The sequence below is a fragment of the Urocampus carinirostris genome, chromosome 11 (assembly GCF_059441175.1).
Source record: "Urocampus carinirostris isolate Australia breed hairy pipefish chromosome 11, RoL_Ucar_1.0, whole genome shotgun sequence".
Lineage (NCBI taxonomy): Eukaryota > Metazoa > Chordata > Actinopteri > Syngnathiformes > Syngnathidae > Urocampus > Urocampus carinirostris.
The window spans coordinates 23735631-23758757 of NC_142359.1; the positions used below are offsets into that span (position 1 = coordinate 23735631).

Genomic DNA, 23127 nt, shown 5'->3' on the forward strand with positions numbered 1-23127 from the left:
TAAAATGTTTAATTTATATATTAAATAACTGCATTTCAAACGTTGACACTATAAAAAAAATAGTATTTCTATCACAACTGCTTCAGAACATAAGCCAAAAAACAGCAGTGTGACTAAAATACAAATTCAGTGGAACCTGTGCTTAAAAATTTAATTCATTCCGGGAGTAGCTTCGTAACCTGAAAATTTCGTAAGTAGAGACGCATTTTGTATGTGAATGCGCTAATCAGTTCCAAGCCCCGCAAAAGTACAGTATGATGTTATAAAAGAGCATCAGAACATGAAACAAATAGATGTTAAAATTAGATTTCAGCACAATGAGCATTAAAAAAGAGGCAAACAATTTAAAAGCACAAAGAAAAAAGTAAATAATAAAAATATTAATTTACCTTTTTAACTCGCGTTTATTGAATAACTGATCCAATGATGTTTGCTTTTGCCGGCTTCAGACAATCCCTCGGAATTGCTTAAGGCAGATGTAGCGATAGCTCGACTTGTCAACCCCTTTTTCTCGAGTGACTCCTTTCCACAAATTCCAAGAGTTTTACTAAAATGTTTTTAATTTGGGCTGTTCGAATGATGGCTGTGTCTTCCTTGCTATCTTGCCGGAAATTCTCCCCGTCTTTGAACTCTAAACTGTGACGGTGACACAAACAGCATGCTGGGAGCAGATTTTAAGCGTTAGCCAGTTTGTTTACGTTCAGGAGCGGCTGTGTACTGTATTTTTGACTGCGTAACTTGAGACGATCTAGTAGAGACATTATTTTCCTGCTCACGTACTTCGTAACCTAAAACCTTCGTTTATAGAGGCATTTGTTGTAAGAGGTACCACTGTACTGTAAAATAATTTGAACAAGAAAACTCTAAAACCTTCCATTGCACAACATTTTGAAAATGACAACGTGACGACGGATTTAAAGTTTTCTTTTTTTGGTTGCAGCTCGTTGCTCTCTCCTGGGTTAGCTTTTTCATACGTTTATGGAAATTTGCAGTGTTGTCACAGTAGCAAACCGCTTTAACACACAAATTACACTTGCATTGTGGCATTGTTCTTTTCTTTGGTTGAAAAAAAGTTTAAACCGCGCGGTGCTTCCTGTTTGCCTCTCTTATTTTCAACTTGTGGAATGAGTGGGCTCATAGATTTGGCCCTCTCTTCTGTCTGGCAGGCAGGAGGTAGCAGGAGGCAAGGTAGGGAGAGGTGCAAAAAGTGAACCATCTAGTCTTAACTAAGAGAGTGGCTGAGGGGGCGCTGCGTGAGGTAGGTAAGGGCTGGGCTATCTTCCTAGAGAAACAATGCTTTGAGAAAATTGTTGGAAGAACAAAGTATCAAACCAGGACCATAGTTTCAAACCAATACAAGCACTCGCTTAGTATCGCTAATATCAATATTTGAAACGATATGCCCACCCCCTAACGTTCATGCCTGGTGAGGCACGATCAGCGTTTCAAACAAAATGAACCTACCTTATTCATAATTTGAGTGGCACACCTAAGTTACCAGGAAAATGTCATTGGCATTTTATTTTAATGACAGTAAAGACAAACATGAATCTTGAAAAATATAATATGCAACCTGCAGCATAGAAAAAAATGTTTTATTGTCTTCCCTTAACTCATAAATGAAGTCTATGTGATGCTCCTTTCATATAAAAACATCAATTAATTTATAATCCTTCATGATATAAAAAGTCCTTGAACTACTCGCTGTTAGCTTGCTAATACTATCACTAGATCCATTGTTTCGGGGCCACCACAGAAAAATACAAATGTTTTTCAAGAGTGGGTAAAAAAATTAGAAGCAAGCCCAATAATTCAAGATTACTGGGAAAAATTATGGTTATTTTTAAAGAAAATATTGGAATATGCAATACCTAAAACATTCAAACTTCTCTATTTAGGCTATCTTACAGAAGAAATATTGTAGAGAAAGGATGCGTACCTAGTTAAAAATGACTGACAACTAGCAAAAAAGTCAAGTCAAGTCAGGTTCCGACCACAGATTATTGCAAACCACATACTATTATTACACCATCCCATTAACCATTAACATTCCAAAAGCTTGCAAAGGAGCAAATAAGTGTCGTAGACACGTGCGGATGCGGTGTCCGTACGATGTCACTCAAATGCATCGTTCCAAATATTATTCGGAAGGTTAAAGTCTTGGGATTCAAGAAATGCCAACCATTCCTTAGTTTCTATTTTCAATTTTGCTCGCAACTTTACTGTGCATATGACAATAAACACTTTGAATTGAGTTTAATTTAAAAATAGACACTCCATTCCATCCATTATCTGCACCGCTTATCACAGAAACATAGAGTTCAGTCTGAAACAAGATACAGGGAAAATATATAGCCGGAGTAGCTCACCGAAGTCGTTGTGTTCAATAATAATGTGCAACCATGGTCCTCTTATATCTTTGAGTGTAGTAAATGCTGGAGAGTAAAACATTTACAAATACAGTACAGAATAGTAAAATACTGTTTCCTCTATGCCGTCAACCCAACATGCTATTCACATTCATCTTTTTCGGCCAATTGCAGGCTTTGTTTTGCCCCTTTAGCCTATGCCAGCCTATAAATGATAAAAAGGATCCGCCCCCTTTACCTCCGAATAACTTTAGCCAATAGTGATCGATTCAACTGATGATTGACACATCTTTTTCAGCCAATTGCAGGCTTTGTTTTGCCCCTTTAGCCTATGCGAGCCTGTAAATGATAAAAAGGATCCGCCCCCTTTACCTCCGAATAACTTTAGCCAATAGTGATCGATTCAAATGATGATTGACACATTGGTTAGCCAATGAAACACCGGTAAATGAAACCACGCATACACCGCGGACGACTTCGCGTTCAGGGGAAAATCTACTCGGCGGCTGCTGCATTAGTTGCAAGACTTTGCGACTTAATATTGATCCATAAATAAGTATGTATATGTATTATAAGGCGCATGGTCAGCTTTTGAAAAAAATAAAGGCTTTTAGGTGCGCCTTATAGTGCGGAAAATACGGTACTATCAACAGAACCTTAAAATCACATCTTAAGCTAACAGGGAGCCAATGCAGGTCAAGTGTCTGTATCTGTGACTGTCTGGGAACCAGTTCAGGGTCTCCCCTGCCTTCTACCGAAAGACAGCTGGGATGGGCTCCAGCACCCCCGTGACCCTACTGATGATAAGCGGCACAGAGACTGGATGGATGGTGTGTTTTGGTCTCTTTGAAGCGCCGTATTTTGCTGTCTTCCCTGGGCTTTGTACCACTCATTTTCGGTTGCACCACACCAGTGGCTAGCTCCCCTCAGACCAGCTGAAAAGCCCACGGACTGCTTCTGAAACTGGATGTCCTTTGCACTAATTAGGAACAAAAAAGCTCTCAGCTTGATAAAGGTTTAAAGACCCCCGTTTTGAGACAACGCTTAGTCGGGTAAAATTAATATATGACCACATCTTTTTCTGTGTGCGTCTCTCTGCAAGTTCATGCGTTTGCTGCAAGGTGTTGTGGGTGACTTCCACCTCGCAAAGGAACCCATGACAAGAAATGTGAGAACCTTTTTCTTCCACCCTCGTCACCTCCCCTGTTTCATTGTGAGTCAGCGGCGGGTGCACGAAAAGGAAACAAACCATTTCATTTCCAAAAAATGGGTCAGACACCGAGACCATGTGGAAGATTTAGGCTGGTTGTGTCGTAATCATATTATGCATGTGGAAATATTCACACCCACTATTTTGTGCCCTCTCAAGGTGGTTTTATCCAGGAAGCGGCATTCAGAAATGCAAATGTGGAAGTGTCAATGTTCTCACGACGAAAAGCGGCATGAGTGACGGGAAAACTCGGCAAAACATAAGACCCCCCCATGTCTGAAACAGTGCCGGGGAGGGGGGATTCCATAAGTGCTAACCAGAAATAAAGTTCTCATTTAAACAGCTTCTCAAGGAAGTGAGAAATGAAGTAAAGAGGCCCCCTAGTGTCTCAAAAAGCTCATCTTTAAAAAACAACCGATTTTAATGTAAATCACAGGTGTTAAATATGCGGATCAGGCCCACTTAAGTTTTTTTATCCGGCCTGCGGGACAACACTCAGAGAAACACACGAGAAAAATGAGCTGCACTTTGAAATGTGTCCACTTGATGTTGACAAAGCAGGGCTCCACTCGCAAAGCAACTGGAGCTACATTGCGTTTGCTCTCTATTTCATTTTTCTCTGTCTCTCTTTCAGACAATTTGTCTCTTTCTCGATCTCACTGTCTCTCCTTTTTTCTCTGTTTATTGGCTCTTTCTTTCTCTATCTCTGCCTTATCTTTTCCCTCTTTCTTTTTCTCTCTCTTTCAATTTCTCTTCCTCTTTCTCTATCTCTCTGTATGTCCTTTCCCCTTTTTCTTTTGATCTCTTTTTCACTTTCTTTTCTTCTCTCTCCAGCTTTCTCTTCTTCTTTTTTATTTTATTTTCTCACTTTTTCTTTTTCTCTTTATTGAAGATGGGGGAGGTATGGGGGAGTCAGTCCGAAGTCGAAGTCAGAAGTTTGAACGTTTGTTTAACGATTTGTAAACAACTCGCTGCGGATGCACGATTAACCAAAATCTAATCAGACATCGTGATGCGACGTAGTGCGGTTGTGAAACCGCAAAGCACTTCGTTTTTTTCAAGGTTTTGTAGTGATTGATGGAGTTTTAGCCAACAACAATTGTAACTGTTTGAGTTTTAAAAGCGCCGACCTATCAGAGGCAAGTTTTAATAATAGCCCAAGCCAATAAACACGATTCAAAGTTTGCAAGCACCACACTATGCCGCACCCACCATGTGAGCTCATTGAGTCTCATCGCGGAACCCGTAAACATAGTCCCTGAGTCAACAAACGAGAAGGAAACAAAGCTTGCACGGAAGAAAGGAGGTACATCACTTGTTTAGACCTATTTTGGTTTTGACGAAGCGGACGTGGAACAGAAGAAAACGCCCATTGCAGAATTTACTTTCACGTACAGATTCCACAATGCAGCGCTTCCGCTTCTGCCACAAGACTTCCCGAAAACGTTTTTGCATCAATCCACTTAGCTGTAGCCTCACGAGCACAGATACTTTTAAAACTATCTACAGACAAGCAACACGTCGGCCAGTTCAAAAGCAAGACCGACAAGTGCGCTAATAGTGAATCTTTAGTGTCAGGAAGGAGGGACTTAACGCACAGGGACGAACTTCTATCTATCACGAAGTAACGGAAGGCTAAATGGAGAAAAGCAGGGTGTCTGTTGCTGTGGATTACGCTGACGCTAAACCCTCACAAAGGCCGAGCAAAAGATAAAAAAAGAGCCCTTCAAAACCGAGGAGAGGCTGTTTATTTGTTAACTAACATTACCGGTAAACCTGTGTGTCTTTGTGGAGCTAATGCGTAGCTAAAAACAAAACATTAAAGTAAGCTGAAAAACGTGAATGCAGATCAGGAGATACAGAAAGTTGATGGAATATGAGGACCCAGCATTTGTTTTTCACTAAAACAAAATTCCCAAAGTGAAAAGCGCAAATTGTATTCATTTATCTGTTTTCTTCATATTTTGAATTTGTATACTTTTGACAGGCTATATTTTTATGGAGAGCAAAGTTTTTCAATGTATTTAATGTTTCCATCCATCCATCCATCCATTATCTTCCGCTTATCCGAAAGTCGGGTCGCGGGGGCAGCAGCTTTAAAAGGGAAGCCTAGACGTCCCTATCCCCAGCCACCTCCTTCAGCTCATCCGACGGGATCCCGAGGCGTTCCCAAGCCAGCCGAGAGACATAGTCTCTCCAGCGTGTCCTGGGTCGCCCTCGGGGCCTCCTGCCGGTGGGACATGCCCGGAACACCTCCCGAGGGAGTTGTCCAGGAGGCATCCTAATCAGATGCCCGAGCCACCTCAACTGGCTCCTCCTTGATCTGCTACCTTATCGTGGTGGAGGAGTTTGTGTGTCCCAATGATCCTAGGAGCTATGTTGTCGGGGGCGAGTGGGCAGACAAAACGCAGATCAGAAGACCCCTTATGACGAGAAAGAACATTGGTCCTCAATTTCCATCGCCCAGACGCGGGTTACCGGGGCCCTCTTCTGGAGCCAGGCCTGGAGGCGGGGTCCGCTGGCGAGCGCCTGGTGGCCGGACCTTTGCCCACGGGGTTCGGCCGGGCACAGCCCGAAGGGACGACGTGGGACCCTCTTCCCATGGGCTCACCGCCTGTCCTTGGCGCGACGGTCCCCGGCTACAGAAACTGGCTTTTGGGTATTTAATGTTTAAGTTTGTTTATTCTGGAATAATATTCCTGAATGTTTTAAATCCATATTTATGTTTTTTTTTTTAAAAGTAAAGTTTTAGTGTATTCCATAAACATTTATCATTTTCGGCCTGCGACTAAAGGTGTGGTTTGAGTTTTGGAACTCTCTCTCACACTTGGTTAGTGTGGTTGTTATTCATAACCAGAGAGTGAGTGCATGTCACTCTGCAGTGACTTTAACATTGCAAAGTAGTTGCCAAACTCGATTTATTTTCATCATTTGAAAAATATACAACTAAAAAGTATATAAAAATCCATTACGACACGTCCACAAAGTGCTACATAGTTTGTAGAAAAAAACATAAACAGTTACAGATTGTCAAGTGGAAGGCATTGCATACAGTAGAAGTGCACTGAAGAGTTTATCCTGAAATTGCAAAGCAAGGAAAAAAAAGGAAAATAAAATGTATCCTTTGGTGTTGGAGATATTGGAGAAAACCTCATGGCGCTGAAGTTAGAATCTGGTTTCAGGATCCGATTCCTGCAAGCAAAATATATGGTGTGCATCTTGGAGGACTGTAACATTAGTTTTGTTAAGCAGCAACCAAAAATTTTGCAGCCGCGTGCGGCTCTTTGGTGCTCTCTAGTGGATCCCTGGCCCTTTTAAAAAATGTTTGATAATTGAAAATGATATGGTTCTCTGTAGGGGGACAAAAATGATCCAAACTGTTAGGGTCTGAGAAGCCGCCGTCCACCAGAGGGCGCCTATTTAATTTGTAATTGGGACAGGCATGTCCAATCACCCCACACCTCAGCCGTCATAAAGTCTTTTGGGACAGCATTCAGTGTCGGTGATTTTCATTTCGACCTTCGTTTTTCATATTCACATTTTCCTGCTTTCTGAGGTTTGTTTTATTATTTTATCAATCAAACCGTTTTATCATTGTTTTTAGCCATGTGTTTGTTTCTTTACTGATTATTTATTTGTGATTATTTTGGAGTACTGTGATTTTCCTAATTCCTACATTTGGGTCCATCAAAAACCACAAAAACTAACATTTCCAATGACTATAGATATTTAGACCAGGGGTCTCAAACTCGCGACCCGAGTGTCAATTCCGTCTTAATATGAAAATTAAATGGACAGTGTGTGTTATTTACTTACTAGATGTTTCTCTATTCAATAGAGAGACAATAGAGTTATTTGTCTCATGCAATCGAGAACGAGTGCAGAATGAGGAAGAATACAAACCACGGAGACTCAAAGTCACCAAACCGCACCTTATTACTTTTGAATAAAAGATAAATAAGAAGACAAAAAAGGAAGAAAAAAAAAGAAAGGAAAACAAGGGACGAAAGAATGAAAAACTCAAGTCAAAAAGGAAATAAAAGACAGGAAAAAACACAAGAAAAAAGTGTAAGAAGAAATAAAAAAAGAAAAGAAAAAAATAAGAACAACAAGAAGAAACAAAGCAAGAAAAATGGAAGAAGAAAGGGAAAAAGAATGAAAAAGAAGAAAAAAATGAAAAGAAAAAGGGGTAAAAGGGCAAAAAGGACAAAAGCAAAAGAAAAATATCATATATATTTTTTGACCCATAAGGAGACACTAAATAATACACATAGTCCCTTTAGGTGTAACTCACGGGGATAATGGATCCTTTTTTTTAAATCGATTGATTTTCATATTCATTTTGAAAAATGTTTTGATTTTTAGATCTTTTTTTGCTTAAAATTAGTTCTAAACAATTTTTAAGAAGAGTGAAGGGTTTTTATCAGTGCTTTTTTGTGTGAAACCCAATTCAGCCCAACTTCACCCAGACCCTAGCTCTGTCGGTCCCCAACTCAATTAGGTTTGAGACCCCTGATATTTGCAGTATGTGTTGCCTTCCTTATATGGCTTTTAATATTTTTCAGCTCCAAACATATGTTTTTTGTTTGTTTGTTGTTTTTGCTCTCCAAATTCAAAGCTTATTTTGGAGCTGCAAAGAGTTTCTATAGCAACAACATATCGAAAAGGAGCTTTTCTAGCACACTTACAACAGTGCTTGGATTCCTCTCTCTGCTCCTGAGACCTGCAGGATTGTGGACCGTGACTTTCGTTGAAATCTGAAATTAAGAAATGAAGCGTCAAAGTTCTCAAAGACCAAACACAAAGTTCTTTTTGCCACCTTTTGACCGCGGCTAGAAAGTTGAGGACGTTTGTCCAGGATGTGCAACACGGCGTCGTGCAGCGTCACGAAGAAGATGGACGGCTGCACTTCGGTGTCGAAAAATTCGCACTGGTGCAACTTGGCCAGGATGGAAGCTAAAAGCAAAAGAAAAAGGCCCACTCGTTATACTCTAAACCAGGACAAAAAAAGGGCTTGGACTGTGCCCAGAAATGGAAAAGGAAATCTTGGAGTGGTTTGACCCGGACACAAAATGGATATGAAGTGTCTCAGCTTAGTGTTTGTTTGCTGTGGCTATTTAGAAGCAGTTTCCATGTCAGTATATATAGGAATTTGTTACTAGATAGTTACAGAACTAGTATCACTCATCTAAATGAACTAAGTAGTGACTATCAATAATTAATTTTTTTAGTCATGCTCCCAATACTGATTCTAAAATGAATACTTGAGAGAGATATTTTAACACCCATATGAAGTCTTTTTTTCACCAACACTGAAAGTTATTGGGCAGCACGGCGGCGCAGTGGTTAGCGCTTGTGCGGCACAGTTCATGTCATGGGAACCTGTCGTGGGTTCAAATCCAGCTCCAGACTTCCTGTGCGGAGTTTGTATGTTCTCCCCGTGCTTGCGTGGGTTTCCTCCGGGCACTCCGGTTTCCTCCCACGTTCCAAAAACATGCATTTCAGGTGGATTGGCCGGTCCAAATTGTCCCTAGGTGCGAATGAGTTGTCTGTCCCTGTGTGCCCTGCGATTGGCTGGCAACCAGTTCAGGGTGTCCCCTGCCAACTGCCCGGAGATGGCTGGGATGGGCTCCAGCCCCCCCGCGACCCTAATGAGGATAAGCGGTACGGATAATGAGATGAGACTGAAAGTTATTCTCTTCCCTTTTATTCTGTCGTTTGTTAAAAGAACACTAGAAACACTTTGACATTGCAGATTTAACTCTGGTAGATTTACTGTGTAGTAATATTGATATTGTTGTAGTCTACAAGAGCCAAGAAGAGATCCGCAGGATCGAGACCGTTCTCCATTCGGGCCCCGGTGCTGTGGAATGCTCTGCCCCCTGAAATTCAATCGGCAACCACAACAGAACTGTTTAAATCCAGGCTTCCAACGCACTTCTATTCTATAGCTTATGAATGACCTATATTTCCTGTTAGATAGATAGATAGATAGATAGATACTTTGTTCATCCCCGAAGGGAAATTCACATTTCCAGCAGCATCCCTGCGCTGAGAACAATCGAGAACAATCGAAAATAACACGGGAGCTGCTGTTGACGATATCTGTGTATTAATTGTTATTAGAAGATCCAATGCAGCCTGGTCCACCTGGTCCTCATGTGCGGTCCCTTCTTAAGGTTTCTTCATTTCCTCATGTTGAAGTTTTTGAGTTTTTCCTTGCCATCATGTAGGTTTTAGATCAGGGGATGGTGTCATAATAGTCTGTAGTTTGCAATAATCTTTGTTCTGTGCAGGCCTTCAAGCAGTGGTTAGCGCATGTGCGGCACAGTTCTTGTCATGGGAACCTCCTGCGTGGGTTCAAATCCAGCTCCAGACTTCCTGTGCGAAGTTTGTATGTTCTCCTCGTGCTTGCATGGGTTTCCTCCGGGCACTCCGGTTTCCTCCCACATTCCAAAAACATGCATGTCAGGTGAATTGGCCGGTCCAAATTGTCCCTAGGTGTGAATGAGCGAGTGAGTTGTCTGTCCCCGTGTGCCCTGCAATTGGCTGGCAACCAGTTCAGGGTGTCCCCTGCCCACTGCCTGATGATTGCTGGGATGGGCTCCAGTACCCCCGCGACCCTACTGAGGATAAGCGGCGCAGCTGATGAGATGAGATGAGATGATTAAGGGTGTCACAAATAAACATGACTTGACTTGACTACTATAATACTGGCAAGTCATTTCAATGCAACGTTCACGCTCCTGTCATCGTCACAGGATAAAAGAAGAGTCAAACAAGTTTCCCAGTGCCTCTATTTTTTACAATTCTGATATTTGTCAGCACGACCTCACCAATCAAGGATTTTATGCAGCTCAACTGAAGATTTGATGACCTGTTTGGACGGCAGATGGCAAACCTGTCTACCATTAAGTTTATGACATCCAAAAACATTTTTTATGCATTTTAAGACATGCACAGCGCAGAAGAATATCTGTAAAAACGCACATTTGCCAATTATGGTGAACATCTGGTATGCAACAAATGTACAGAAATAGAAACTGAACGAGCGGTTTGACTTTTCGGGGTATCGCGCTACTTTTTTTGGTGCCAGAGATCCGACAGGATGACACTTTACACCGAAAAACAACGGCGGCCAGATGCTGAAGGAGGTGTATCTGAGTCCGCTCAGTCGGCTTCTCCTACTACTGGTAACAATGGAAGCCAGTACTAGCTGTTTCATGTGGAGCTGTACTCTCCCAGGACAGCACATGAAGCGGTGCCCCCAAGAGTTTAGGGGTAAAGGGATCCGTGAATCTGCGGGGTAATTCTATGACCTTTTTAAATGAACTTACTAGCAACTGTAACGAATGACGCAACCAATACTGGCCATCTCTTTTGATTTTCTTGATGGAACACAAAGTATTGAATTTAAAAAGCAATTTTTGTCAATGACACTAACATATATTGGACCGAAGCTGCTGTTTAATTATTCAGTATCATTAGAAGTCAAGGAAGTCAACACTTACGATCGCAGGCAACAATGTACACATCCACTTCAATGCGAACAAACTCTTTGAGAGCCTGTGAGAAATGAGAAGAGCGCAGTGAAAACATGGCTGAGGAAATTAAAGAAGAACAACGGCGCTGTGATCGGACCGCTCGCAGCCCCTTAAGAGCGGACACGTCCAGGAAGGAGACGGCGGCAAAGTCCAGAACCAGACTGTGCAGGTCCACCCGAGGGACGGTCAGCCCGGCCGGAAGCTCGGCGTTCCAGTCCACGCGGCCAGGAAGCTCCGATGGGTCTACTGGAAGGTCCAGATCCTCCGTGTCGCTGTCCGGCTCCGGCAAACCCTTGACGGAGTGGCATGTCGTGTTCACGAAGCCGTTCTGTCGGAAAACACAGTAGTACCTCTTTATGCCGGCGCCTTAAAACAAGAGAATTTCGGTATTCGAGTTTTGTTTGGAAGAAAATTTCGCTCATCTTCTGACGGAAAATCCAGGTCACGAGCATTCCCAGAGGCTACCACTAGCGACCGCCCCACGCGCATGACTTCTCACTGCTAGCACATGCAAACTACAACTGGCAAATTTTGGTTCATAGCTTTGTTTAATTTTGAAGGTGGGTTGCGTAGTTTTAGATGTCCTTAAAAAGTGTAAGATTAAAAAGTTTCTCTATTAAGTTCACGGTTCAATGATCCCTTAACTGCTAGGGTTATTGGGGCACTATTTCTTGCCTGGCGCAGACCATCCCTCAAGCTTCTTTGGTTAGGGGTTTGCTTCCCCACAAAAGACAGAGAGTACTGGTTTCGACTTATTTTGGAATTGTGTTGCTCCAAAATGTTATCGTACGACTTTTGCGATTTCATGCGCTTGCTCGTGATTTACTTTTATTTTTGGATGAAAAAGGTGAAAGTAAGAAAAGGACTGTTTAAATACAGGCCAAATGCCAACCGAAACCCCCAAAAAGTTTCCACTCTTGGTGGATCTGCATTTTGTAACCTAGAAGATAATAATAACAACATTCTTTGTCCATCCCTTAACTCAAGTCTTATTTCTGTGTCTAGCTTTTTGGTCAAGACCTATTTCTGATTTCTGACAATACAGAATATAGGTGTTTTCACCATTGGACACCTGCAAAGGAGATTGCTTTGGATGCCAGGATTGTATGTTTTTTGGACTATTATTGTGCACGGTTGTTCAATATTTTGTCTCACTGATGATTGTTTTTTTTTGACTATTATGCACTGTTCACATCATTGTCACTATCGGTCAATGCTGTTTTTGTTCTTTGATTCTCACACCCTTTTGGGTGGATCTGCTTTGGCAACCTAGGTGTTATGATAAAAAGAAAAATACTAGGGAGTAGCTTTTAAAACATGTTTGATTTTCTTATCAGAGGGTTGCAAGTTCAAAATCCATTGACGTGTTCTCTCCTTATTTTGAGTGTCTACTAAACTATAGACTTATCAGTTAACCTTGCTCAATGACCCAGTTGTAGCGTCACCTTGACTTTTCTTTTACGTCATATTGTTTCGAATGTCTTAAGATTGTTCAGAGCACACATGTTCACAAATGTTGATCAACACTCCATTTCGGCCGCTTCAATCAGTGTCAATTCACTAAACAATTTTCGAAGCAGCGTCAAATGGTCATGGTCATTGAAATGACGCGAGTGAGAAAGGCTTATCTAATCTTAATTACATTTACGACATTTTGAGTCTTGTTATTTACGAGTCGACCGCAAGAAGCTTGTAAAACAAATCAATATTGTCTTGCTAGAGCAGGCGGGGTGTTGTCAGTGAAAGTGCCTGAACAGAACATGTGCTACAAACAGTAAATGGGAGATAACCGACCACAAAAACGTAAAAATTAAATGAGTGAACAACAAACAGGACAAAGTCATCACACTCTTTCTAATGCAGCTATGTCCAAAGTCCAGCCTGGTGGTCAGAAAACCGCAGTATAAAATGAATAAATGAGTAAAGTCTGCCATCTGGAATAGATACATTAATTCATTCCCTTTACCGGAATATTCCCGAGTTCAGGATCACGTGGTCTTCTGGAGCATTTCCTAGCATTTTTTTGGGCAAAGGCAGGGTACGCCCTAGGTGAGTCAACAATTCACCACAGGGCCACATAGAAACAGACAACCATATACACTCAAATTCACACCTACATGCAATTTAAAGTACCCAATTAGCTTATCATGCATGATTTGGGTGTTAGTGATAATGGTTTAAAGAATGCCAGGCTGAAAAGTTGGCCCTTACACATTTTCAGGTAACCATATCAAGTCGTCATGGCACATTAATTTGTATAACCCTAAATCACAAAATGTCTCAAAGGACCACACAGGTTACAATGACACCATCCCCTGATCTTAAACCAACATGCGGGCAAGGAAAAACTCAAAATTTCAGCACGAGGTGAATAAGGAACCTTGAGAAGGGGCTTCACAAGTGGTAATCCCCCTTTCAAGATGACCAGGGTGCGATAGATTTAGCATTGGGTAACAGTACGCTAAATTGTCAACCAACAAAAACTACTTTACGACAGATTGTTGACTATTGGAGTGCATTATTTGGTACCAGACTACACAGAAACAATAATAAATTCAAGTATTTTTCTTAACATTTGAGGACATGCATTTAAATTAATGTCAGTTTGGATGTTGTGTGGTGCAATTCTGGTTGGAAGTGAAACCGCTAAAGATACAATCAAAGTAAAAAAAATTTTTCCTGTTTTAAAGATAGTTAAGAAACTAGAAACCACAGAGGAAAGATGGATCATAAAATCCATCCATAAGACCAAGACACTTTTGGCGGGGCGAGCTAACGTCTTTGTTCGTATTTTTGATAACTTGGCACGCGGCTTGACGTAACATTTTGCATGAAATGTTACCATAACGACCAGTGATGTATCACAAAGTTGCCAATGTCTTGTGATGTTGGTGGGATGTTAGGAGGACACCCAAAAGTTGCACATGAATTAAAGCTTATTATTACTATTACTAAAGTTTTTACTGTTGTTCTTATTTATATCATTATTATTTTAAAACAGTACCAACCAGTTTGATAAATTTAATAAGAAGATTGCATGGGATGCCAGTGAGTTATTTTAGTTTAGAATGCACTGCTTCCTGGTTGTTTTGTGAATTATAAACGGTTTACATAATTGTCACAATTGGCCAATCATGTTGCTGTCCTTTGATTCCCACACTCTTTAGGGCAGATCTGCTCTTTGCAGAGATTTTAAACCCAAGCCCGAACCGAAAATCGGGTCATGCCTAAATTGTCAATCGTTAGTTCGGGTTTAGGCCAGGCCGTGCTTCTCTCTCTCGCTGATTTCCTTTAAATTATCCAGCAGTCACTGTTCTTAGTTCATTTTTCTTTGTGGAGGATCCGTGCATTGGATTCCGTCCTCAACGCACCCTAAGACCGCACGCTTGGAAGAGAAAGGGCTCAAGGGAGGGTGGAATCCATACCAAGAAAAATGAATTAATAACAATGATGGCTGGATAATTTTTCAAAATGTCGACAAGAGAGAAGCCATACTCCTACTCAAAAATAAAAAAATCCTCATAAATAAAATATGAAAACTCGGATAAGCTTCAGGCTCAAACCCTCAAATTGAGCTAATTGGCTCGGGCTGGTTTGGACTTTAATACCCTTTTGGCCAGGTCAGGTCAGGCTGGATTTTTTTAGGCCTGATCTTTCCTCAATCTTTTTGTAAACTGGAAGATTTTGATTATGAAATTATTTGTCTGATCTATATGTCAAATCCTTTTTCTTCGTCCAGCTTTTAAGTGAAGTCCGAATATATTTATCGAGCTCTTGATTTAAGTCTATTTTTTGTTTAGCCCTTTTGCCAAGTCTCATTCCTGCTTGTTTTCAATGGAGAATCTCGTTTTCTTTTTAACTTTTAAACACCTGTAAAGGAGTTTGCATAGGATGCAAGTTTGTTATTTTGACTATTATGCACTGTTTACATCATTGTCAATATCAGCCTATCATGTTGCTGTTCTTCGATTACCACACCTTTTAGGGCAGATCTGCTTTTGTAACATAGGCGATTTCATAAAAACAAAGGGCTCAGGAGAAGGCTTTTAGACAGGTTGGAATATCCTATCTTGGGGTAGTGCCTTCCCCCCTGTTCTCCTTGTAAGTTCAAAATCCATTGATGTCTTCTCTCCAAAATTTTATAGTTTAATTGACTGTACATTTTTAATGGGGGAAAATATGGTTGGAGATAAAACAAATATCAGATTTGTTTTACAGCACGTGCAGAGCTAGACTATCAAAAATGAACATAATAGTGAATTCTTTTTCTACACACAATGCGGGGATCACTTACTGATGTCCATTGAAGATCACCTTTCTTTACAAGTTTCCTAATGGATCTCAGCGCCTTATTTCGCTTCCTGAGCACCCTCAGCGGATTGAAGTCGACCTTTAGGAACAATCCAAGGACGTTACAATCAAGGCAGCGAATGACGACCAATCGAAATAGACTTACGGCCTCCACCAGCTTGCTTCTAAAAAATTCGATATTGGCGAAGAAGATTGGCGAAGGGATACGAAAGATTTTCACTCCTTCAGGCTCGTAGATCTAAAGAGAAATAAGTTGGGGCTGTGCTCGGCCCTTTAAAAAAAGTCGATTGTGCGACAGCAGCTCACGTCGATGTAGTCCTTTCTGTCCTTGTAGATATCGGTGCCTTCAATGTTGGCCAGCACGCTGCAGCGGGGGCTGAACCACGGCAGTAGAAAACATAGAAGTAAGAATTAGCGTGGGATGATACAAGGTGGCGGTATGGTGACTAGAGCTGCAACGATTAGCCGACATCATTGACAACATACCATAATCGAAATGGCCGACAATTTAACCGTTGAACATTGTGGCTAGACATGTTTTTCCAACAGAGACAGGCATCTCTACAAGAATACAATCTCTGCGGAGAGTTGCTCATGCACAATAGCCAAAAGTGTCTCTGTCTCGAGTGGTAATACATACATACAGAAATGATGGCGTCAACATCAAGTACGCGTACCAAAACTTTTGGAACATTTGCATACGGCTAATAAGAAGACTACTTGCAAAGTTTGCGGAGCAGACCTTGCGTATCATGGCGGTAGATCAGTGATGCATGAACATTTAATGAGCAGTTCGGGCTGCTCAACAAAACGTAGTCTAAATCGTCTCAGTAAGATTCATGCAACGTTCCACCCAATACAGTTTTACACGTTTATTTCGCTCTCAGAGAGCTTAAGCATTATGGCAGACTGGCAAACGTATTTAAAATGAAATACATGCAGTCTGAAGAACAAACCTCAGTTGTTAAAACGTTAAAAACTACAAACATATTAAAACTGTTTGATTTCAAACAGTTGAGAAACGTTTAGTCCTTTTGTGACAGACTTTGCGTTTGACCACTGAATGTACTTCACAAAAAGGACATCATGTTGGTTTTATTGTTTAAAGGAATAAAAACGGGTTACTTGATTTTGATTTATTATTTAGGTACCTGTAACTAAAAATGGACAAAGGTTATGAATGTATTTATGTCTCGACTTACAGAGCCTAAATGGTTTTGCATTTTTATTGGATGTGTGTTTTTCATTGTACCCATTTTTCTTGTGTTTATTATATTTTGCAACATAAATGAATTCTCTTCATGCTGATTTTAAGAAAATAAAATGATTATGTAATCGATCATTTCAATAGCCAGTGACTATTAAAATAGTAATTAGTTGCAGCCCTAACCTTGACAGAAATCAAATGGTTTAAACCAATGCTATAGTGGTCTAACTGAATATGTAAGGTCCTTACAATTGAACTCTGAGGATGACGCTGAGCAGCTCCACACCCAAGCCAGCGGCCAGACCTAGATCCAAGCCCAGCAAGATGGCAGCTAGGCACGTGCCAACCCACACCGCCTGTCGACAGCACCCCCAATGGGTGAAACAGGATTCGAACCCTCGCCCGGACCTATTGCTCTACTCACGCAGTCGGGCTTGTCCCGCTTCCAAAGGTACGGGACCTCTCGGAACTGCATCAGCATTCCTTTCAGGTTGACGATGACAACGGCGCCCAGCACCGACTGGCGGAAAAGTGGTCAGGGTCAGCCACTATTAGAGAAATCGAAAGGGATGGGCTGCCTACCTTGGGGAGTGGGTCCAGCAGAAAGCCCAGGGCCAAGGTCACCACCATCACCACCAACGCTGACAGCAAACCAGCGATCTGAGGGTGCAAAAGTCCTGTTGAGTCAAGTTAAGGTTATCTGTAAAGCCCTTAATCAGGAAAAGTCTCAAAGGGCTGCAAAGACCACCACATTTCAGCGTGCTGGGCACATATAATACATCATTTCCCAGTTCCAACAGAATCATTCAATCTTCCAAATTCCCAAACATAGTGAAATGCCAAGAAAATGAAACACTTGTTTAAGGATGTTATTTTTATGCCATTTAGATTTTAATTGTTTTACATATACAGACGCTGCGCTACTTACGAAAGTGATATGTTCCGGACGATCATTTGTAAGTTGAATTTGTTCGTAAGTTGCTTCAGTGCTATATATTGTATGTTTAAGGTTTATATAAGTATGTTTAAGGCTTGTATAAGTAACCTGCATTATTTTGTACTAAAAATAAACATTTCATAAAATAATATGGTCTATAAAGATAAATAAAGGTAAGTTTAACTTACTTTTGGAAGATGAGCTTCAAAAGTCAGGCGACTTCCTACTCTGTGGCAGAAAAAAAACGATCCAACCATTTTCTCAACTGCATCAAGCTTCCTTATTCTTCTTTCATTTCAAATGAAATGGCTATATACTTGACAGCAACCATATTGAATGAATGCATATGATATTGGTTTAAGATCAGGCGATGGTGAATTTATACTCCTGTGCAGTGCTTTGAGACATCTTGTGATTAAGGGCTGTACAAATAAATGTGACTTGACTTAATATTAAACAATAAAAATGTCAAAGCGCGTTGGAGATACAGTGCAGTATTTCAATTTCAAGATGTAGGCAAGTCGCAGGAATAATAACATTGTTTTTCTTCCCAGAGTTAACGTGCATGCTTAATGACAATCAAAAGTGATAATTACATTCTGTTTTAATATTGGACACCTGCAAAGGAGATTTCACAGTATGCCAGTTTGTAATTTTGACTATTGTACCTCACTATTTGTCATCGTTTTGGCTATTATCACCATACTTGGAATGGTCTTGCATACAGTCGCTTTCAACTGTGTTTTACCTTACTTTTATTTTATTGCCTTTACTTATCCTGTGTTAATCTTGTATTTTTATCTTTTTAATATTCGTATTATTCTTTTATGCATACATGAACCAGTATATAGTTTCTTAGTTTTATTACGCTGGCAATTGTGTGGACAGCAAAGTAAGAATGTCATTGTGCAGGAAATAGTGGTTTTTGATTGTGCGTATGACAATAAACAATTTGAATCTTGAATTTTACAACATTGTCACTATCAGCGAATCATGTTGCTGTTCTTTGATTCCCACACCTTTCAGGGAGAAATTGCTTTGTGTAACCTAGGAGATATTAATGATATCATATTTCTTAAAAACATGTTTCAAAGATGGGCAGCACGGCGGCGCAGTGGTTAGCGTGTACGCGGCACAGTTCTAAGGTCTTGGGAACCTCCTGTGTGGGTTCAAATCCAGCTACCGGACTTACTGTGCGGAGTTTGTATGTTCTCCCCGTGCTTGCGTGGGTTTCCTTCGGGCACTCTGGTTTCCTACCACATTGGCCGGTCCAAATTGTCCCTAGGTGTGAATAAGCGAGCGAGTTGTCTGTCCCTGTATGCCCTGCGATTGGCTGGCAACCAGTTCAGGGTGTCCCCTGCCCACTGCCCGATGATTGCTGGGATGGGCTCCAGCACCCCCGCGACCCTACTGAGGATAAGCGGTGCATCCAAATATTGCAAGTGGATTACCACTGATTATTATTGTTATAAAATATAAAAATGTTTTTATGAGTATATTCTGTTTATATTCTGTTTTTGAAATTTGACACCTGCAAAGGAAATAAAATTGGATGGCAGTTCGTTATTTTGACTACTATGCACTGTTTACATCATTGTCACTATTGGCCAATAATGTTTAAGTTCTTTGATATCTATACCCTTCACGGCGGGTCTGCTTTGGTAACCTAGGCGATTTAATAAAAGGGGAATGGATGGGACCTTTACAACAGGTTGCAATTGGGCATTGTTTTTGTACAGCCCTTTCCTGTTCTCCCTGCAAACCTAAAATTAATTAATGTCTTCTGTCCTCATTTTAGTGTCTACTACTACACTAAAAACTTTACAATTGGTCCCCTGAGACAGATGTTGTGCATCTATAGGGTTTGGTACAGTCCTCCTCTGTTGTCCTTGCAAGCTCAAGATTAATTGATAACGCCTTATTTTGAGCGTCTACTATTAGAAAATTCATCAAATGGTTTGAGTTTTACCTGTGTTTTCCCACCTGTGCTTTCCTGCACAGCAGTCCTGGACAGCGCCGTGCTGGCTGCAAAAGACTTGAAGGTCGCCCCAAAAATGTTGCTGACTCCGAAAGCGATCAGCTCCTTCAAAGTCAAGAAAAAATAGCCGTCCGGACTTATTTTTCGGCTTTAAAAGAAACATCGCCCGTACGTACTTGGTTGCCGTCGATGACGTAATCGTGCTTGACAGAGTAGACTTTGGCCACGGAGAAGGCGATGGCGAAACCCACCACGGCCATGGGAAAGGCCTCCGTTGCCGTCTCTTGGAAGACCCCGAGGTCGGGTGCCACGGGGGACTCATATCTGGGAGGGGCCACGGACAAAGACGGTCAATCTGAAGATTTTGCAGGTGATGTAGGGGCCGCCTCACCCTTGGGGGATGTGACCGACCACGTCAATGCCGAAGGAAGTCCTGAAGTCGAAGGCGTAGGAAACACCGCACGCAATGACCGTCTGAAAACGTATCCAAATGATAAATATTAGCATAATGGAGGATGCAAATGAATGATTATCACACCACACATTCATCAACATGCAGATTTGGTTTGTTGCATTTAAAATTATGCAAAGGCTTGGTGGCGTGGCTGGGAAATCATGTGGAAAGCAATGTGATCTTGATTTGTAAAATCCGCAAATTAAATCTTTTACAAAGGGGGCTATTCTACAATAATGTCAAAGTATCACATTCCGTTAGTGGAGGGCAAGGCCAGAGAGCAAGGAATTGAAGGATTCCACCATTGTTCATCCTCGATAGGATGTTTCAAAATCAAGACTTAGCTGTTCTAAAACCAAAGGTCAGAAGTTTCTTTACTGTCTTGCGTCTGATTTGTTTTTGTTGCTGGTCCGACATTCGAATTGGTCAAAAATGTTTGGGAATAATTATGTTCTATGTTGTAAAGTTTGTTTTGTCCTAACTGGTTAGCCAGGAAGTACAAAATAAGCAAAAAATTCCTCCTCAAATAAGGAAAAAAGACAACATTTGCTTTTTTGTAATACAGGTAAGCATGTTTTTGTTTCGACTAGTTATCAACAGCGAACACAGCTAGAATGCACAAAGGAATTTTAAAAGGTGACAAAACTCAATTCTTGGGTTTTTGGTTGTACATTTAATCTATAGAAATCAGCAGTTCATAAATCGTCTTAAATCTGATTTGTTGTAGTTGATGATCCGACATTCGACTTGGTCAGACATTTTGGGGAGTAATTCTGATTAATTTAAATCAAAAATGAAAAATAATTACATAAATAATTGGTTTTAGCATGTACATTCAAGCTATATTTATTTAAACCTGTGAGAACAGCACTGAACACAACTAGGAAGTACAAAAAAATTCGAATGCATAGGAGACACCGCAAGCAATCACCATCTGTACATGTTATCTCACGATAATAGAATGAGAATAGAGGATGCAGACGAGAGATTATCACACCGTAAATTTGTCATTATGTAGATTGGGCTTATCGCATTTTTAATTATGCAAAGGCGTGCCTGTGAAATCCCGTTAAATGCAATTTGATCTTTGTGAAATTCTCAAATTAGATCTTATCAATTACAAAGGTTTTATCCATGTATGCTACAAAAATGTATAATTTTCTTCAATGTGTAGCTAAAAACGGACAGTATGGCGCCATTTTGAACCTTCATCTCTGAGAAATAAATATGGATCACCTAAAATTTTATAATGTACCGTTCATTAGTTATGCCTTATTCAAGTGATTATAGTGGATAATACATATAGGAGCTTAAAAATGTCCGCAATTTATATCAGTTTATAAAAAAATATACAACAAATATTTTGAATAAATATGCAAATGACAATGGGAAGGTGCGTCATTGCTGTCATGGACCTTGTGGACAAATTTCAACATATATCCTATTGTTTTCCTTTTTGATGTTGACTATCTTTTGCGTACCGTTACCCAATGCTAATTCTATTGCACCCTGGTCATCCTGGAAGGGGATTACCTCTTGTGATGCCCCCTCTCAAAGTTTCCCATTTTCCTCGTGCTAAGTTTTTGAGTTTTTCCTTGCCCGCATGTTGGTTTAAGATCAGGGGAGGGTGTAATTGGAACCTGTGCAGTCCTTTGAGACATTTTGCAATTAAGGGCTATATAAATAAATATGAATTGATTTGACTTAAAGAAGATGAATAAATCAAGAGTTTCTTTGTGTATTATATGTTACAGGAGTCTCTAGCTGCACAATTAAAGGTCTGAAATTTCATGTCCTTTTTTCCTCCTTCTTCTGTTTTTCCTGTGATAAGTTGATTCTATTTTAAATATTGGATAAACGCAGGGGAGATATGATAGGGTGCCAGTTCCTTATTTTGACTATTATTGCACTCTGTTGCTTGTTGTTCTGAAATCAATGACACTATCGAACAATTATGTTTCTGTTCTTTGATATTCCACACCCCTTAGAGCTGATCTGTTTCTTGTTACTTTGAAGGTTTAGTAACAAGAGCAGCATCAGGGGCAGCGGTAGCGGCAGAAACTGAAGAAACTAATGGATCCCCACTCTGTTTCTTCTTGCAAGTTCAAAATCCATTGATGTATACTTTCCTCTTTTTAATGTCTAGTAAAACTAAATGTAACAAATGTAAAAGTATCAAATTAGCATCCTGATTAAAAAAAGTAATAAAAGTGGGTAGTTAAAAGCTTTTGTTCAGCCTACTCATACTGGGCACATGTTTATGTAATATATTATTGTATTGTAGAGCTGTTTTTTGGTGTCAATACTTAGTTGTTTTCATTTGTCAATTAGTGGTGGATGTTTTTGTGCTGTGCCTGAATAGAAAGAACACAAAATAAACAGATGACAGTTTTTGAAAAACAAGTGCAGATATTTCTGAAGGTAATCTCAAGTTCCCAATTGGACATGCTTTTTAGAAAGGACAGTCCCGAGCACCACTCGGTGTCCGTCAGAGGACGGACGTCTCACCATGATGACCTCGATAGGGACAGGGACGGGCAACTTGGCCTTGAATCGTTCGTTGAGCTCTTTGACAGCGAAAACCGCCGCCATGACGACCAAAGAGATGACCACATCGCAAACGTTGCTGGACTGGATCTGGCCAAAGATGGCTTCTAAAGTCTGTCAAGAAAAAAAATCCCGTACTTTATGGATTCTAAGGCTCACTGGATAATAAACCGCACCCCCAAAAATAGTCTTTTGTCATATATTTTCCATACATAATGGCGCACCGGACTACAAGGCCCATTAAATTGAGACTGCAGTCAGAACTGGCTATCGAGTTTATTTGTGTACAGATGTTGATAAAAGCGCCAACATTAACCACAAGAAACCAGTGGTACAGATGACAAAAGGCCATCTATCCATCACACTATTCTTACTCACAGTGCTGAAAACACTGATTTGCATAGTGTGTTTTGTTTTGCATTCTGATAAATTCTCCAGTGTATTAAATACGTTGTGGTTTAATGTGTACCACATTTCATGGATCCCTTAACTGCCTGGGTTATTAAGGCACCACTTAGGACGCAACTGTGGAAAGCTTGACACAAGTACATTCTTGTTGTTGGCCTATGA

General features: G+C 40.6%; 1 protein-coding gene across 4 annotated transcripts in view; it reads right to left on the reverse strand.

Annotated features, from left to right (window-relative positions):
- Positions 1-6480: 6480 nt before the first annotated feature.
- Positions 6481-23127, reverse strand: part of LOC148356843 (chloride anion exchanger-like) — a 31449-nt gene continuing 14802 nt past the window's right edge. For 3 of the 4 annotated variants that reach the window (XM_088347040.1, XM_088347041.1, XM_088347039.1), the window contains exons 8-21: positions 22519-22671; positions 19948-20030; positions 19733-19880; positions 19548-19661; positions 17224-17301; positions 17066-17161; positions 16891-16997; positions 15741-15810; positions 15580-15672; positions 15418-15513; positions 11091-11451; positions 8399-8535; positions 8268-8336; positions 6481-6771 (exon numbers count right to left, since the gene is read on the reverse strand). In XM_088347040.1, coding sequence (XP_088203166.1) covers positions 6745-6771; positions 8268-8336; positions 8399-8535; positions 11091-11451; positions 15418-15513; positions 15580-15672; positions 15741-15810; positions 16891-16997; positions 17066-17161; positions 17224-17301; positions 19548-19661; positions 19733-19880; positions 19948-20030; positions 22519-22671 — 1632 coding nt within the window. In that variant the 3' untranslated portion in view covers positions 6481-6744. The remainder of the gene's footprint in view (positions 6772-8267; positions 8337-8398; positions 8536-11090; positions 11452-15417; positions 15514-15579; positions 15673-15740; positions 15811-16890; positions 16998-17065; positions 17162-17223; positions 17302-19547; positions 19662-19732; positions 19881-19947; positions 20031-22518; positions 22672-23127) is intronic. The other variant, XM_088347042.1, reaches the window with a different exon arrangement.